Source organism: Lygodium microphyllum, chromosome 24 (genome assembly GCF_053477565.2).
Source record: "Lygodium microphyllum isolate KBCC chromosome 24, Lygodium_microphyllum_v1.1.10, whole genome shotgun sequence".
Classification (NCBI taxonomy): domain Eukaryota; kingdom Viridiplantae; phylum Streptophyta; class Polypodiopsida; order Schizaeales; family Lygodiaceae; genus Lygodium; species Lygodium microphyllum.
The window spans coordinates 129,619,389-129,638,779 of record NC_141158.1 but is presented as its reverse complement, the minus strand read 5'-3'; the positions used below and the strand labels follow the sequence as shown (position 1 = coordinate 129,638,779).

At 45.8% G+C, this 19,391-nt stretch overlaps 1 protein-coding gene across 5 annotated transcripts in view; it reads left to right on the top strand.

Annotated features, from left to right (window-relative positions):
* The window catches only part of LOC148015638 (exportin-4 protein), a 171,894-nt gene that overhangs the window by 7,985 nt on the left and 144,518 nt on the right, over positions 1-19,391 (top strand). For all 5 annotated transcript variants that reach the window (XR_015688297.1, XM_087664915.1, XM_087664917.1 and 2 more), the window contains exon 2: positions 8,086-8,173. Coding sequence is in view for 3 of the 5 variants with exons in the window: in XM_087664915.1 (XP_087521041.1) it covers positions 8,086-8,173 (88 nt within the window). In the remaining 2 variants the exon portion in view is untranslated. The remainder of the gene's footprint in view (positions 1-8,085; positions 8,174-19,391) is intronic.

The following is a 19,391-nucleotide window of genomic DNA, read 5'->3' as shown; positions in this document are numbered from 1 at the left end:
AGATTTGGCCGACCAGCCAGATCTGGCTGACTATGGCCAGATCTGGTCCGACTGCCCAAAATAATGGGCAGTCAGCCCAGAAACAGCCCAGATTTGGGCTGTAAAATGCCCAAGGCTGCATGCTGACTAAAGCAGCCTAAAAACACACTGACAGAGCTCCTCTGTCTCTTGTCAGACTCTGACAGGAGCTCACAACCAGGAGATGACAGACTGAGACTGAATAAGAGCAGGCTAACACCCCCTCTCAACTCCTGGGAGAGTCTGAAGACCCAAGAACCGCATGTGATGAAGCAAAGAAGCCTGAGGCAACGGCTTCGTAAAGAGATCAGCTGCATTGGCCGCCGTAGGACAATAGACCACCACTAGCTCCGAATCCACGATCCGCTCTCGAATATAGTGATACTGAACCTCAATGTGCTTCGTACGAGCATGAAACACCGGGTTCTTGGCCAGAGCAAGAGCACTCTGGTTATCCACGCGCAGCTCTGTAGGTCCGGTTTGGGAAAAGCCAATCTCCGTGAGTAAGCGACGGAGCCAAACTGCCTCCATAGTGGTCGAACATAGGGCCCGATACTCAGCCTCTGTAGAAGAAAGTGCCACAGTAGGCTGCTTCTTGCTGCTCCAAGAGACAGCACCAGAGCCAAGGGTGAAAGCATAACCTGTAGTGGATCGTCGCGAATCCACATCACCTGCCCAATCAGAATCACTCCATCCAGAAAGGGTAATCCCATCTCCATACATGATCCCAAAGGATCGAGTCCCCTGCAAATAGCGAAGAACCCGAAAGGCCGCCTGCCAGTGATCCTGGGTAGGAGTCTGCATAAAGGAAGACAATAAAGCCACCACAAAGGAGATATCCGGCCGAGTGTGAAGCAGCTAGATAAGAGAGCCGACAAGGCACCTGTAACGGGTGGGATCGGTAAGAGGAACTCCAGCTGTCAAAAGCTTGGACTCAGGGTCCATAGGGCATGAGATAGGCCGACACTCAGCCATATCAAACTCCGAAAGAAGCTCGGAGATGTACCTGTGCTGCGAGATAAAAATGCCCTATGCCATCTGATAAATCTCCAGACCTAGAAAGAAGTGAAGGATCCCTAGATCCGTCATGTCAAACTTCTGCTGTAGAATGGACCGTGTATGCTCCACCTGCTGAGTGTCGCTCCCTGTAATGATAAGCTCATCCACATACAAGATGAGGAACACCGAAAGAGAATCCACAACTCGTAAGTAGAGGTTGGGATCATAAGCGGAGCGCGCAAAGCCACTCTGTAGAAAGAAGCGGTCAATCCACTGGTACCAAGCACGAGGAGCCTGCTTTAGGCCATAAAGAGCCTTTCGCAGTCTGTAGACATGATTCTCCTTCCCCTGCACAAGAAAACCAGGAGGCTGTGTAACATAAATCTCCTCCTCAAGAACGCCATTCAGAAAAGCAGACTTGACGTCCATCTGATAGACAGGCCAACGGTGGTGAGCAGCAAGAGCCAAAAGCACTCGGATGGTGGACATCCTAGCTGTAGGAGCAAAAGTCTCAAAGTAATTCAACCCTGTACGCTGAGCAAAACCCTTGGCAACAAGCCTAGCTTTATGCTTGTCCAAGGAGCCATCTGCAAGATATTTGGTCTTAAAGACCCATTTCACACCAATCACCTTCCGTTTCGCGGGACGCGGTACAAGCTCCCACGTATGGTTTTGCTCAATGGAGTCGAGCTCGGCCTGCATAGCCTGTCTCCAAATATCCTGTGCAAGAGCCTCCTCCACAGTGGAAGGCTCGGAATCCTGAAGAATCTGTGACATAAGAGCATAGTTCACACATAGTGAACTGTCCCGCTGGGCCTGTAAACGTGCTGATCGACGAGGACCTGTAGAAGAAGCAGGAAAGTGAGTAACACCTGAATCCTGCATGAGCCGGCGATACCATAAAGGAATCCTGAAAGACTCCTTCGGCTGTGAGGGAGACCGGGGGGTCTCCGGAACCTGTAAAGCACCCAAATCGGAGAGGGACTCCCCCTCACTGAGGGAAGGTAGATCCTCCGCATCTGAAGAAGGCTGGATATCCCGTGAAGATCCCGAAGTGGCGGTAGAAGAGCTCGTAGAAGACGAAGGCACATCCACTAAGGGGAAAAGAGAAGCCGAAGAAGGAGGAATAGGGGGGGTGCTAAGGGTGATCCTGGAAGGAAGGGAAGGGAGAGAGGGTGGGGGGGGGGGGGGTGTCCGTCGATGATGAAGAAACATCTGTAATAGAACCATCAATCGGATCCTCAGAGGTTGAAGCCTCATCAAAGATCACATCCCTGCTCACCTCAACTTGCCGCGTCGTCGGGTCGTAGAGCCGATATCCCTTCGTGGTCGTACTATAACCAACGAAGATAAGCTTTCTCGATTTAGAGTTGAACTTCGTCGTCCTCTTCTTCTTGTCCACATGGACAAAAGCATCGCACCCAAAGATGCGAAAATGGGACACGGAAGGCTTCTTGCCAAAGAAAGCCTCATATGGAGTCATGTCCTGTAACGCCGAAGTTGGAGAGCGGTTGCGTATATGCAGCGCTATAGCCACCGCCTCACCCCAAAGGAAATGAGGAAGACTCCTATGCTCCAGCATAGATCGGGCCATCTCAAGCATGGTCCGATTCGTACGCTCCACCACACCATTCTCTGATGGTATGTTCGGATGGGAATACTCCACCCGAATACCATGATCCCTGTAAAACTGAGAGAAAAGGTGAGAAGTAAACTCTCCACCGTGATCAGCTCGAACACCACGAACCTTGGAAGTTGTTTGGGTCTCCATAAACACCTGCCACTCACAGAAACGGGAGTACGCCTCGCTCTTGTACTCCAAGAAATAAGGCCACACATAACGACTAAAGTCGTCCACAATCAGCATCAAATACTTGGCCTTTCCAAGGGAGGCCGTGCCCATAGGTCCGCAAAGGTCGGTATGAACCAACTCAAGCGGAGAAGTAGCCCGCCTAGAAGCAACCTGCGGGTGAGGCTGCCGGTGCTGCTTGCCCCTCAAGCAGCTAGGGCACAGAGTGTGAAGAGGAGGGAAATCAGGAAGTCCCTCCACCATCTTCCTCCTAGAAGCCCGGCGAAGAGAATCGAGGTTCAAATGACCATACCGAGCATGCCAGAGCAGCCCAAGCTCATGGGAAGTCCGCGCAGCCAAGGCTATGAGCGTATAAAGCCCACCCTCTTGTGTACCTGTCCAAAGAGCATCACCTGTAGAAGCATCCTCCACTGTGACTGCATCCTGAGTAAAAATGACTCGGGTACCTAACTGAGTAAGACCATGCACAGATAATAGGTTAAAACCCAAATCAGGCACATAGAGAACTTTGGCGGAGGAAGACCGCCTGTCAGAAAACATAGGTAAAGTCCCCACTCCATGAACAGGAACTGTAGAATTGTCACCAATGGTGACTGTACCCCCTCTGGAACGAAGATCCTGAAGCCAATCCTGACGGAAGGTCATATGTGAAGATGCTCCACTGTCGACGAGCCAAGGCTTCTCCTGTGTGGTAGAAGCTAGGGCAGTGTCTTCCTCAACAAAGAGATGCACAAACGCAGATTCTGTTGTGGCTGGGGCCGCCTTCGAATCCTTCTCCTTAGGCTTCAAATGGGGATACTTCTGCCAACACTTCTCCTCGGGATGAGTGCCCTTCCCACAATGGGGACACTTGGGCTTCTTCTCCTTCGTATCCTTCTTGTCCTCCTCCTCCTTGTCCTTGGCCTTCTCCTTCTTTGGTTTCTTCTTCTTGCCACCACCTGTGCCAGCCGTAAATGCCTTGGTGGAGCCACTGGCTCCCACCTCTTTGAGTCGCTCGTCATGCTCCAAGACAAGCGGGGAAAGCTCCTTCCATAGGAGAGTCTCACGGGTCCTCGAAGTGATGAGGCTGGTGTAGAAGACATCATAACGGGGTGATGGCAGCTGGGTCAACAGAATCATCGCCATATCCTCAGACGATATCAGACGACCAAGAGAGGCTAGCTCGCCTCGCATATCCTCCATCTTCGTGATGTGCTCCTTCAGGGAAGAAGAACCATCAAGACTGAGCATCCGCAACTTCTTCTCCAGGGAAATCTTGTGGGCAAATGTCTTGTGCTGATACAAAGACGCAAGCTTTGTCCATACTTCCGCCGCGGTCTTTAACCTGTGAACATGTACAAGAACAGAATCATGGAGACTCATAAAAAGAAAGGAACGGGCTCGAGAGTTGAGCCTATCCCATAAGGCTGCACGGTCCATAGAGGTGCCATCGGACGAAGCCACGGGGGGTCGGTCGATGGGCGAAGAAACAAGCTCCCATAGATCAAAGGTATCAAGGATGCAAGCCAGCTTGCATGACCATAGGGAATAGTTGGAACCATCCAACTTGTCTTCCTTCGGAAAGGAAGGGAGAATCGGCACCTGGATAGAGGGAATCAAGGAAGGCATCCGCACATCTGATGCAGTCTTCACTGAAGAAACCTTCGCAGTAGATGGAACCCTCTGAGATGCATGGACTGAAGAAGGACGAGTGCGAGGAGGGTCTTCCCGATGACGAACTTCACGATAGTCCCGCCTCCGCTCAGAGGAATGATGAGAAAGAAGCTCATCCTCTGAGTCTTCAAAGCCTGAAAACTGGTAAGACATCTTCCAATCTGCAAAATACCAAAGAAAGTTGTGTTGCTGACGAAATAGGACCAGCAATGTGGTCACCAACCACCAAGACGCAGGCAGAGAGTGCCTACAAACACCTGGATCTGCAAAACGCAAATAGATCTGATGTCGAACACCAGAATCGAGACCACCAGCACCGGGAACAAGCCCAGACAGAGGTCGCCTGCAGGAAAGGAGCAGCTTGGGGTAGAAGCGATCTGCAGAGCAGCAAAACGCAGGCTGTAGGAAGGTCGCCCTGCAGCAGAAGAGGTCGCCTGGCAGCAAACGCAGGGTTGCTGCGTCACTGGATGACGTGGCAGCCCCTGTGTACAGCAAACGCAGGCTGTACAGCCTTCTGATGCAGTCGCCTGGCTGGGATAGACCTGTTGGCAGCCGCCTGAAGCAATCGCCTGGCTGTTGTGGAACTGTGGGCAGCAGCAGAAAGGTATTTCTCTCGTCCTCCGTGCTCTCAATCAGGCGATGATACCATGTGAGAGTGCGCAGCGAAAGAAGAACACGAACACAGAGGAGAGGAGAGAGGAAGCAGAGAATGAAGGAAGAAAGTCTGCACTGACTGAGATGAATGCTGAATACACTGGAATGGACAGAACAGTCCCTGCACGCAGCCCGGAGCGTCAGTGAGGGAACCAGGACAGACTGGAAGCAGAGGCAGCACCAATGCCGGAGACGGAGACGGAGGAAGCAGTGCTGTACCTGCAGAGAGTGAATGCTGGACTGACTGGGGGGGCTGCTATAAATAGCCCCCAGCCAGCAAACTGGCCGACCAGCCAAACTGGCCGACCTGGCCAGATTTGGCCGACTATGGCCAGATCTGGTCCGACTGCCCAAAATAATGGGCAGTCAGCCCAGAAACAGCCCAGATTTGGGCTGTAAAATGCCCAAGGCTGCATGCTGACTAAAGCAGCCTAAAAACACACTGACAGAGCTCCTCTGTCTCCTGTCAGACTCTGACAGGAGCTCACAACCAGGAGATGACAGACTGAGACTGAATAAGAGCAGGCTAACACTATATTGGGGTTTACTATAGTTTAAAAGCCTTTGATTGGCCTAAAAATTCTAGTCCTAAAAAGTAGAGATGACATTCTAAAAATAATACATTTGTAGTTTAGTAGTGCTTATTAAATTTGGTTATTTCTAGCCTTCATAGTTTTAGCCTAAAAAGAAAGGCCATAAATAAGAAACAAGTATCATGACACTTGTCACACATGTAGCTAGACACTTGTCTTGTGATACTTTACTTTCGCTCTTTACACTAACTCTCCCCTTTCTCCTATAAAAAAAGCTCATTTTCTCTCATTCTACACGAGTTTTCCTTGCTGTTATCCCATGTGGAGCAGTTGAAGATAGTCCAAAGTTGGTCGTAGCGAACTCCATCCTCCTCTTCTTCATCATCAAATCTCTCAAATTTTCCTCCTCTCTCTAATGTTTTACAGGACAACAAAGCAGTAAATTCATTACAACACCTTGTTTTTGAGCTTCTTTTCCATTTCAAGATCAAGAAGGAACCCATAAGGAAAGTGTTGTTTTTTTTTGAATTATCTAGAAGCCCATTCCATGAGTTATGAAATATGTGCATTGAACAAGTAGTTTAGCAGCTCATTGAGATTGTTATGATGGATTACTCCAGGAGTGGTTGTATGACCCCACTTTCCACCTTACTGTTTAGGAGTGATTTTGATACAAATGAAGTTAGCAGCTCATTGAGGTTGTGATAATGGATTACTTGAGTTCTATGGCTCCACTTCCCACTATAGTGTTTAGGAGTGTTCTTGTATAAATGAAACTTGACTTAGTTTGGAGGTGCTCTCAACAATTAAGAACACATTCTCAATACTCACATTTGATGACATGCTTGATTAAACAACTTCAGGGAGCTTGGGTTTCTAGCAAGATTGACTTGAAGAGTTCTTTCATATCATGATTGCTTTGAAGTATCTCCAAAGCCAAATTATTTTCAGAACTACATTGGATATTGGATAAGGCATCGTGGACTTGCAAATGCTCTAGTGTTTCAGCTACTTTCAACAAGACGATGGACATAATTTTTTGACCACATCACAGATATGCAATCTCTTCTGGGGAAGACAAATATTGTAGTAGCGTGGCCTTACTCGACCTTGGTACATGATTTTTGTATCTTTCTTGGTTATATGCTTATCATTGTAGTGAATGTGAGTTCTCCAACTGCAGTTCCATTGTATGACTTTACCGAGAATATTTGTAAGTTCAAATTGATAGAAAAAGAAATCAAAGCCTATAAATGGGTTGAAGTGTCCGGTTGGTTTGGGGTCAAGTTTAATTATATTTTTAGGGGAAGTCAAAACAATTCTTTGAGTGATTATGTGGGTGCGTTTTTGAACTAGGAGGTTTATTTTGTGGCTTTTCAAAGTGAAGAACGAAAAGAATTGCAAATCTATGAGGAGGATTTGCAAGCTATAATCATGCTCTTATCATATGGAAACATTGGCTAGGAGCAAATTTTATTTTTACGACAGAGCATGAGCATTTGAGATGAGGAATTTCAGTAGGTTTGGGAATCTTTTCCCCAAGGTATTATGTGTCCTCTTCATGAAGGAGGGGTTCTTGATGATGCAAAGACAATTATGTGTTGTAATGACTTTTTGAAAGAAATCGTGGGAGAGGAATGTCATACACATGACTTGCAAAGACATTTCTCTTGGCATAGTTTTTGGGAAGGTATTGAGGGTTTTTGGTCAGAGCATGTTTGCCTAGTATAAGGGAAAGTCATAGACCCTTAGGTTCTAGGATTGCTTCAGCAGTTCCTTTTGTTTCACATGCAGGAGCTGTTCTTGCTTCATTTTCATCAAGCAAAAGACATAGACAAGGCTCTAAGAGCGATTTAGCTATTCCTTTGTTTTCACAAGCAGCACCTGTTCTTGCATTGTTTTCAGCAAGTGAGCTGAATTTCTTCACCAGCACCTTTTTTCTAGCTAGGCTCTAGACCTGTTGGAGCAATTTTGGGAATTTTCTTTGCAGCAAGTTTTGTCAGGGTTCAGCCTTTTAGAGTGTATTTCAGATTTCTTCAGGGATATGGGTTCTGGAGGGGTCTTCTCAGGAGGACTTTTTCTATTCAAGGCAGAGCTGACTATTGGAGGATCATACTGGAGATGTATACAAAATTCTAGTAAACCTTCCAATTGTTGGAGGCTGATATTAGAGAGATGTACAAAAGCTGTAGCACTCAGGATTACTCTTCTTGGTTTGTGATGGTAGCTAGGAAAAGTGGATGACATCTTTGATCAATAAGCTGCTGTTTCTTGTTTGCAGTTATAGTTTGTTTGTTTGAGCCATTTACTCGTCTTTTGTACTGTAAAGCTCCATTTCACAAAGTTGATGTCAACCATATTAAAACCGTGGTCCACAAAGACAAATGCAAATCAGCAATTTTGATGGAGGTGATGCAGGTAACTCATGACAGAGCAGCAGCTGAAGCAACACTTCTAGCGTTTAGAAAGTCATATCGACCAATCCAAGCTTGTCAATACATTCTGGGTGAGGTCTTCATGCTCAGTATGGCAGTTTCATGTTTTAGATAGGGTGTTCAGTGATTTTGGTGAGTATGCCAGTCTATGTACAAGTTTCCAGAACTCTTATCGTTGTGTCATTATGCAAGCTAGACATGTATTGAATTGGAAGATGTGTGCCAGTCTATGTACAAGTTTCCAGAACTCTTATCGTTGTGTCATTATGCAAGCTAGACATGTATTGAATTGGAAGATGTATGTGTAGATTAAGTGGCTTTGTTTTCAGAAAATGTTCAGCCAGGTCGACTTTTTGTCTCATGTCTTCATTTTTCAAAACTTATAATACTCTTCTGGTCTTTTGGTCCTCTCTGATATTTACTACAAGCATCATTCTTTCAATAGCACTTTTTTTGGTTGTTAATTCATGCATTAAGAGATCAAGGTTGGAAATGGGAAAAGACATGCAAAATTATGTGTAATTGAGCTAGAACTAGAAGCCTGATGGAATCACCCCAAATCAGTTCTAATTTAGCCAGACCTAAGTCTGGGTTCTACTTACACTTTATGTATGGGCATTCTTCTAAATCATTCATATTGAGCTTGGGCATTTTTCTAGCTCAACTATTCAAGTGTGAGCAGCCTCTAATAAACAAGTAGTCGGGCTTCAGGCTCATCATGACTGAGTTAGAAGAATACCCATGCACAATTGTAAAGAAGCTAGAACCAGTTTTCTAAGTTGGTAGAAAATTGATCTAGAACTTGAGTATGCTGAACAATGATCTTGATTCAGGCTCTATATACCAGAGCTACAGTAAAATTTTGAACTTCGACTCCAATTTCAGTGAGGTGGACCAATTATTCAACTTATTTTGAAGGCAACTTATGTTTAAACTGAGCTGGACCCAATTCCTTTGAGGTGGACATCATGATAGTTTGGAATAAGTCGAATGCTAAGGAATATAAGAATTTGGAGCAATATCATAGGAAGTTTTGGGATGCATTTGTAATGTGTCCACCTATCGGCTGTCCAAGCACGTTTTAGCGGTCCATCAAGAAACGAATCTAAGAGTCACTGCCTGGCACTCCCATTGAATGTTTCGGGGTTTATCGTCTAGGGTTTTCTGAGTCCGTCTCGCAACGGAACGTTCGCGGTCAAACCCACTAGGATCGACCTGAAATCTGGATACTTGGTGAAGGTCTCCTGTCAGTATTTTAGCGTTCGGGTCTTGGATATTCTACTTTACACAGAGATACCCAAGCCGAAGCTGACCCATACCGCATTTGGTTAAAAGAGAATAGGAAATGAGAGGTATATGTTGCTTGACCTCTCTACCTATAGGACATAGTCCTATTTCCGGTCCCCTAAAACGGTATGAATTGGGGTTCTAACCTAACAATTCCTAAGGGTCGGCAGTCATCGGTAAAACCTTGTGAGAAGCCTCCAAATTCTCTGAGACCACCTTGCCGTAGGACAGACCCGTCGAGGGTTCTGCCCACCCGCTTTCCTTGATAGCTTTAGTTTTCTAATTAGATCCTATCACATTTATGTGTGACATTTCAAATCAGCTTCCTTAATTAGGCCTTTTAGGGAACGGGGTTCGTTTCATAATTTATGGCACAAACACAAATATAGAGCAAGCAGTCCTTTTGACAAGAAAGTTCATTAACTTATCTTCAAGTTAATCTTCGTCTCTTGCCCATACAAGAGAAATTATATATCCTTTCTGCCTAGTACCTGGTGCAAATCACATGGTACCATAATTTCCATCCATTATCTAGAATAGGATCTTCCAACGCCGTAGATGTTGAGCTCATGTCAGTCTTCAACTCCGTTCCGGACTAAGCAAGAGGTGTCTAGAGCTCCACGTGACCCCAAGCGACCTAGGAGTGAGACACAACTTCCGTGGTTGGCCTTTTCACCACTCGACCTTCGGTTCGTGAATGGAGCAGTGTCCTCTCAGGTTGAAACGCAATGTGACCTTGGAGATGATCCATCCGTGCAAAATATCATTCCTTAATTAATCCAATTAAGAATCAAGCACAATCAACTTATCAAGGCAATCAGCCTAATATCATATTTTAAGAAAACATTCCTTTATTCCCCATGACAATTTGTCATCATTGACCCTTGCCATGCGTTTACCATAAAAAACAAGCACTTGGAATAATAATTCAAATCACATCCCAACAATCAATTTAATGCAGAAGCATTTAGGACGTTGTTCGATCAATCAACAAAAACAATGGTATCATTTTCCAAACATTGCAGGAATAGTTGTGATAACCTTTTCATCCCGTATTTGCTTTTCCCCTTGCGATGAGGAGCGGTTCTGTGTAAAATTTACTTAACACACCCTTCTTTCGGCTAAGGTATATGTTACAGTTTCAACCACTGTACAAGATATAAGTTCTATTAGTCACTTACATTGATCGATAATCCAACTTTCTTTCCAACAAGTACAAAAGCATCGATCTTTCCCTTGACTCGGGTTTTCCTAATCCCTTGAGCTTTCTACTTGCCTTTGAGGCTTGGAGATGTTGTTTGCATCTAGCTCAACCCCGAATAGGATTGATAAACATAGTCATTGTTGGACAGGCCTCAAGGCATCTTAGTCTTAATCCTTATGACCATTGCTTATACTACTACGCAGATCATCAAGATTCCGATCTATCAAACGTAAGTTATCAGATCGTGTTATCAGCAAAAGCTTGGGCAAAGGCCTAGAGTTTCGAAAATGATTCTCTTTAGGCTAGGTTGCTTGCCATGCAATCCATCAGGCGTGCAAGTTGCAGCATATACCTTTAAAGTGATGAAGACGCGCTACTATTGCGAGGACGGGGAGTCGACTATGCCTGAAGCCTTATATGCTGTTTATGAATTTATCGCGTGGCATCTAAATGCAACTAACTTCTCCTAATACATGCATTTGAGAACTCAATCGTTGGAATACTCGAGATGAAGTCTATCTTTTTGAACGAACTATTCTTACGTGGTTTAGTTCGGGTCTAATGCATCTTGTGCGGGAATCAAAGCAAGCATATATCAATTTGGAAATACAATAGTTACGACAGGTATTGCAGTTGGATTGGCGGTGATGTCGTCGCTCAAGGTTTTGTTGCGGATTATGGGATTTTTGCCTACACTCGACGTTCTTTGCTTAGGGGCCATTTCCCGGTCTTCTTCGCTTTAAATGCGATCCCCACAAGGCTTTAGCTGCACCTTTTTCGAATAGTGGGGCCAATTGGGGGGGGGGGGGGAATTTATGCTGTGGATAACCAAGCAGAACGAGGGGGAGAGAATAACATTGCGTGTGATTACCCTCTAAGGAGGGGAAGATAAGGACCTTGGAATATTTCTTATCCCTCTCTCTCCCTCTTCTTCTTCTCTCTTCTCACCTCTTTCTTCTTCTTCTTCTTCTCTCTCTTCTCATCTCTCTTCCTTCTCTCTCTCTCTCTCTCTCTCTCCCTCTTTATCACCCTCTTTGCCTATGCAGCATCCAGGCATTCCGTCCTTCCTTTTTGCTTATGATGGGGGGGGGGGGGGGTTTTATAGCGGGGAAGGGGGTTATTATTGGGAGGCGGAGAAAAGAGATCGTGGAAAGGGAGTAGAGTGGTGGTGGTGGTGTCTTCCCCACCCACCACTTGTCATTGTGGTGCATGGCAGATTGGTTAAGGTGGCTTGGAGGGGTGGTAGGCTCTTGGCCTCCCTCTCCATCAGTATCATTGTCATTGTCATTATCAGCCTCTTTATTGTCTTCTCCGTCGACTTCCTCGTCATCCACGTCACCTGCTTTCTCCCTGTCATCCTCCACGTTATCATCAACTTCGTCCTTTCCTCCCCGTCACCTGTCGGCGATGACAGGGGGAAGGGGAAAAAAAATTTCAATTATTTTTGATGATTACTTTTTTAGAGCGGGGGACGATATTACATCTTCTCCCCCTCAGAGAACTATAGATGTCCTCATCTCGGAAGAACTAGGGAAGACAAGCATTAATGGGGTTTAAGGCCTATGGGTTAGGACCCACCATGCATTCGCTATGCTACTCTTAATGACTCAAGTAGTGCAACTCATATTATTGTAATTAACCGTAGGTACAAGAGTAGGATTTATTCCCAATATAAGTTGTATTACATGTCGATAAAACTTCTAGGATTTCTAATCTTTCTGAAGAGGTGTAGTGGGTTCTAAGTCTTCGTCTTCATTTGATTCCTCTATATATTCGAAGACTGCACTTGTGTAGCTTTGTTTCCTTGGAGGCTCCATATTTTCTGGACTTAGGTTAGGGCAGTCTGCTTGGACATGTCCTTCAGAGGAGTGTTCAAGCCATCGCAAAACTTGGATACTTGTTGCGTAATATCCATAGGTGGTGCATATTTTAGTAGGGTTACAAACTTTGAATAGTAGACTTCCAAGGTTAATTCCAGCTACTTGAGCTTCAAGATTTCATTCATCCTTAAGGTTTGGTAGGTTGGCGAAAGGTATCGTCTGCGTACAACATCTTTCAGCTGAATCTAAGTGACAGCGGCTTCCAAAATTCCTTGATCTTTGCACCATTGCTTCCACCATATTCGAGCTTGGCCAACTAACTTCAGTTTGCTTATCATTGCTTGATTAGAGAAAGCGGTTCCTGAAGCAGAGAAATAATTATCCATCAACTCAATCCATATCTCCGCCTTTGCTGCGACGTCTATCCCTTCTCCATAAAACTCGGGTGCCTTAATTTGCTTGAGAAGGAATTTCTTCTCTTGTATATCCGCATTCGTGGGTGCAAAAGGTGCCTGACAATCAAGCCACACCATTTAGGTTATTCTGTTTAAGATATGTCTACGAACCATACATAAATCAATTCCATATTATTAAGTTTCGCTCTGATACCAATTGTAACGTGTCTACCTATCGACTGTCCAAGCATGTTTTAGTGGTCCATTAAGAAACGAATCTAACCGTCGTTGCTCGGCACTCCCAAGGAATGTTCCGGGGTTTGTTGCCTAGGGTTTTCCGTGTCCGCCTCGCAACGGAACGTTCGCGGTCAAACCCACTAGGATTGACATGGAATTTGGGTTCGTGGTGGTCAAGGTCTTCTGACAACATTCTAGCGTCGGATCTTGGACATCCTACTTTACGTAGAAATACCCAAGCCTAAGCTGACCCATACCACACTTAGTTTAAAGAGAATAGGAAACGAGAGGGATGCGCCGCTCGACCTCTCTATCCGTAGGTCATAGCTCCATTCCGGTCCCCTAAAACAAAATGAATCGGGGTTCTAACCTAACAATTCCCAAGGGTCGGTCGCCTATAAAACCTTGTGAGAAGTCTCCCAATTCTTTGGGACCACCCTGTCATAGTACCAACCCGTCGGGGGTTCTGCCCACCCGCTTCCCTTGATAGTTTTAGTTTTCTAATTAGATTATATCACATTTATGTGTGACATTTCAAATCAACTTTCTTAATTAGGCCTTTTAGGGAACAGGGTTCGTTTCGTAATTTATGGCACAGACACGAATACAGAGCAAGCAGTCCTTTTGACAAGCAAGTTCCTTAACTTATCTTCAAGTTAATCTTTGTCTCCTGCCCATACAAGAGAAATTATATATCCCTTCTGCCCAGCAGAAGTACCTGGTGCAAATCACATGGCACCATAATTTCCATCCATTATCTAGAATAGGATCTTCCAACGCCGCAGACGTTGAGCTCATGTCAGTCTTCAACTTCGTTCCGGACTAAGCAAGAGGTGTCTAGAGCTCCACGTGACCCCAAGCGACCTAGGAGTGAGACACAACTTCCGTGGTTGGCCTTTTCACCACTCGACCTTCGGTCCGTGAATGGAGCAGTGCCCTCTCAGGTTGAAACGCAGTGTGACCTTGGAGATGATCCACCCGCGCAAAATATCATTCCTTCATTAATCCAATTAAGAATCAAGCACAATCAGCCTAATATCATCTTTTAAGAAAATGTTCCTTTATTCCCCATGACAATTTGTCATCATTGACCCTTGCCATGTGTTTACCATCAAACACAAGCACTTGGAATAATAATTCAAATCACATCCCAACAATCAATTTAATGCAAAAGCATTTAGGACGTTGTTTGATTAATCAACAAAAACAATGGTATCCTTTTCCAAACATTGCTGGAATAGTTGCGATAACCTTTTCATCCCGTATTTGCTTTCCCCCTTGTGATGAGGAGCGGTTTTGTGTAAAATTTACTTAACACACCCTTCTTTCGGCTAAGGCATATATTACAGCTTTAACCACTATACAAGATATAAGTTCTATTAGTCACTTACATTAATCGATAACCCAACCTTCTTTCCAACAAGTACAAAAGCATCGGTCTTTCCCTTGACTCGGGTTTTCCTAATCCCTTGAGCTCTCTACTTGCCTTTGAGGCTTGGAGATGTTGTTTGTATCTAGCCCAACCCCCAATAGGATTGATAAACATAGTCGTTGTCGGACACACCTCAAGGTATTTTAGTCTTAATCCTTATGACCATTGCTTATACTACTACGCAGATCATCAAGATTCCCATCTATCAAACATAAGTTATCAGGTCGTGTTATTAGCAAAAGCTTGGACAAAGGCCTAGAGTTTCGAAAATGATTCTCTTTAGGCTAGGTTGCTTGCCATGCAATCCATCAGGCGTGCAAGTTGCAGTATATACCTTTAAAGTGATGAAGATGCGCTACTATTGCGAGGACGGGGAGTCGACAATGCCTGAAGCCTTATATGTTGTTTATGAATTTATTGTGTGGCATCTAAATGCAACTAACTTCTCCTAATACATGCATTTGAGAACTCAATCGTTGGAATACTCGAGACGAAGTTTATCTTTTTGAACGAACTATTCTCACGTGGTTTAGTTCGGGTCTGATGCATCTTATGGGGGAATCAAAGCAAGCATCTGTCAATTTGGAAATACAATACTTATGACTGGCATTGTAGTTGTATTGGTGGTGGTGTCGTCACTTGAAGTTTTGTTGCAGATTATGGGATTTTTGCCTGCATCCGACGTTCTTTGCTTGGGGCCATTTCCTTGTCTTTTTCGCTTTAAACATGATTCCCACAAAACTTCAGCTACCTTTTTCTCGAATAGCGGGGCCAATTGGGGGAAAAATTAGGCTGCGGATAACCAAGCGAAACGAGGGGGGAGAACATCGCGTGTGATCACCCTCTAAGGAGGGGAAGAGAAGGATCTTGGAATATTCCTTCTCCCTCTCTCTCTTTCTTATCCTCTCTCTCCCTCTCTCCCTCTCTCTCTCCCCCTCTTCTTCTCTCTTCTCACCTCTCTTTCTTTTTCTTCTTCTTGTATCTCTCTTCTCACCTCTCTCTCTCTTCACCTCTCTTCTTGTATCTTTTTTTTTCGTAAAAGGTAATTGTATTAATTACGAAGAAAGTACAAGATTACATGATTACACGAGTACAAGAGGCACGAGGGCCATAGGCCAACGTGTGGGAAATCCCCGGACTAGGGTACTAAAAAGTTACACCAATCATGGCAAGGACCCAGAGGCAATTGCCAAATGCCAGGAATACAAATCCTCCCGAGGGAGCAAGTCAGAGTGCCTGATGAGATCTAGCTGCCAATGCAAGAGCCCTTTAAGCCTTGCAATATGTCACGGTACATTAGAAGCCGAATCAAAGAGAAAAGCATTTCGGGTGGTCCAAATGTGCCAGCATCCCCAGTATCTGAAAAAATGGAATAAGATCTTCATATGTAACGGTGGTGGTGTGGGATACTTCGGGCGCACAAAAACCCAATCGAAGGGAATCAGTGAAGACCCCACCACCGCGTGCCAGATTCGTGACAAGAGTGACCAGATATTCTTGGCGAGCGGGCAAGAAAGAAATCGATGTCGGGCCGATTCCGCCGAAGTGGTGCAGAAGAAGCAAGTGCCATTCGAGATTCGACGCTTGGAAAGGGCCGAGGCAAGAGGAAGACCACCAATCATTACCCGCCACAGAAAGACCTTGCATTTGAAAGGTGTCTTGTTCTGCCATCCCTCCATCAGCGTTGCCTGCCACCATGACAGTGATTTCCGCAGGCCCCAAACAGCATTAACTTTCACGCCCAACCATTGGTGATCTTTAATGAGAAGATGATACACCTGATTAGTAGAGGCCTTTTCCAGACTCAACCGGCCTGCAAGGTCCCAGTCCTGCCAAGGGCGATCCATAGCCAGGGCAGGAAAGGGTTGCCTACCCTGAAGTTCCGAGGAAAGCTTCCCCCATAAATCACGGTATCCGCGCGGGATCCTGAAAAGTCTCCTAGCAGTCCGAAATGATGCAAGGACATTGCGAGTGGCAAGGGTAGCATCCGCAATCGAAGTCACACCCAAACGGGCCATGCGGTTAAATCTTGGTCTGAGCTGATGTTTATCTTCCCATGAAAGTAATGTGGATACCGCCAACAATTCCAGCTGAAAAGAATTTGTCTGCACGCGGTCCCCTACAGGATGCCAACGGGCCTTTTGGAGCACCACTTTCCAAGAGCCGACCAAATGCACTAACAAAGAGGAAGAGGGACTGGAGAAACGAGCGTCAGCATTAAGAACATGCCACCATGAGGCTCGAAGCCGTGTGTTACCCTGGCGGAGGCCGCTGTCCTCAAGAAAATAACGGGCTATGATGGTCCACGGGTGATGATCCACACACATGGCACGAAACAGAGACCAACGAAGAGCCAGCATATGAGTTTCTGCATCCAAAATAGCTCCACCACCCATGCGCTTAGGGGTACATGCATGTGACCATGAAATCCAGGAAATGCCTGTCTGCAGTGAATCTTTCTTCCATAGCATGAAACGAATGGGATGAGTAAGAGCCTTCAAAGTACTGGGCGTCCATGGCAGTAATGGCAGGAAATACGTCAGCATTGGTAGCATAATTGTCTGAGCCACTTTGAGGCGGACATGGAACGGCCAGGCTTGCGACTTCCAATACATAAACTTCACGGCCAGTTTGTGTGAAATCCACTCCAGCAGGGCCTTTGGCCGTACATCCACCCCCAATGGGTATCCAAGATGCCTGACAATCGCGCCACGAGAAACCACCTGGCCCTGCCAGCCTAATGACTCTAAATCAGGCTCCGTGCAACTGAGAATGGTTGACTTGAAGGCATTGATGCGAAGACCAGAAGCTTGACCAAAGAGCGTCCAAACATCTAATGCCTTGCGAATGTTATCCCTGTCCGCCTGCAAAATCATAAAGGAGTCATCAGCCAAAGATTGGCTAATGAAGTGCTGCCCCAAAGGAAGAGATAACCCTGCCAGCTGGGCAGAAGCCGCCATGGAGGATAACATTGAAAGGACCGGGTGAGTCGCCAAGGCAAAGAAGAGAGGACTCAAAGGGCAGCCTTGTCTGAGCGAGCGTGCAAGGAGAAATGGCTCTGTGACCCCACCATTAAGCATAACTCTTGAAGAGGCCTCAGTACTAATGGTGTAGATCAATCGGGACATGCGGATCCCAAAGCCCATAGCAGACATAAGCTCTGCAAGGAAAGACCAGTCCACACAGTCAAACGCCTTTTCCAGGTCTAGTTGAATCAAGACCACTTGCTGATTGGAGTGCCTCGCATAATCAATAGCCATTTGCACATTCAAGATATTGTGCAAAATGTTGCGTCCCTTAATGAAACCATATTGGAGGGGGTGCACAAGAGCTGGAAGGTGCTTGTGAAGCCGATTTGCCAGCACTTTGGAAAAGATTTTATACATCACGCCCATCAACGAAATTGGTCTCCAGTGTTGCAGCTTTGACGGCGAAGGGACCTTGGGGATCAGTTTGATGAGGCCTTCTTTCCATGAAGAAGGCATGACCCCTGTTTCCCAAACCTGCTAGAACATGACCACTAAAGGCTTTACCAACTGCGTGGCTGAGTGCTCAAAAAATTCATTAGTGAGACCATCCCAACCAGGACTTTTATCCTTAGGCAGGTGCAACAACACATCCATAACCTCCTCTTCGCAAATATCCGCCTCCAAAGAGGCTTGCATATCAAACGGAACCTGCTGGTGGACCAGCTGATAGAAGACCGAGCGGGCATGCGTAACCTGGCTAGACGGCAAGGATGAAGAACCAAAAAGATCCATAAAATAATTTCTGCACATATTGATAATGGTCTGCGGATCAGTGACCATGCGACCTTCCGAGTCCTGAAGTCGAGTCATATTTTCGCGAGCTGGAGAAGCATGCAAGGCGCGAAAGAACTTATGAGACTGGCAGGCATTATCTTGCAATGTGTCAGTCAAGTTATGCAGCTTGGCCTACTGATAAGATTTCAAGCTAAAGACTTGAATAAGATGGGCCAAACGCCGCTCCAGAGATAGCAGAAAATCATCATCTGGGGAATCCGGGAGCAAGGAACGGACCAAGGCCAATAAGTCCTCTACTGCAAGTCGACGGCGGCGACAAAGAGAGGCAGTGTGAATCCCATACTGCCGAGCAACCCGCTGCACATTAGAGAGCAGGCGTGCAAACGAAGCCAAGCCCTCAGAGGCGAAGTCCAATAAGAACCTCTCAATCAGTTGCTGCATATAATCCTGGAAAATTGGATGCTTCAAATAAGAGGAGTTGAAGCGTAAAGGGAGCTTATCCAGGAACTGCATAAAAGGTGCAACAGATTGTGCCCGCATCTCAAGCTGGATGGGAAAATGATCCGACAACGCATATTGCTGCAAGACCTTCATCTCCAGCATCTCGGGAAGAAAATCATCCCCCTGCATGATATACATTCTGTCCAATCGCGACCAAGTGGTTGCATATTGCGCAGAATGAAAAGTAAAACCTGAAACAGAAGGGTGAAGCCACGACCAAAGATCTTGCTTAAGTATGTGCAAAGCAAAGGAGTTCCACACCCGGCTTTCTGGCGTATCCATTACCGAATGCCCTGAGGTGGACTGCGAAGAGTCAACACACATATTGAAATCTCCCATCAAAAACCCTCTGCGGCCAAGTGCCATGGAGCCCTGCAAAGTCAACCATAGATCCCGTCGGGATGTGGGATCATTGGGAGCATAAAGTCCCAGCAGCCATAAAATCTCGCCTTCAAATAGGACTTCGATTACCAGAAAGCGGCCGTGCACATCATTTTTAACAAGAACAGGCTGGTATTTCTCATGAACAATCATCAGCACGCCCGAATAATGCTTAGCATGTGTCCCTGCATAAAACAGACGAAATCCACGACAATCCACAACCTTTCCTGCCTCACCATGACTTTTGTGCTCCACTGCACATCATACA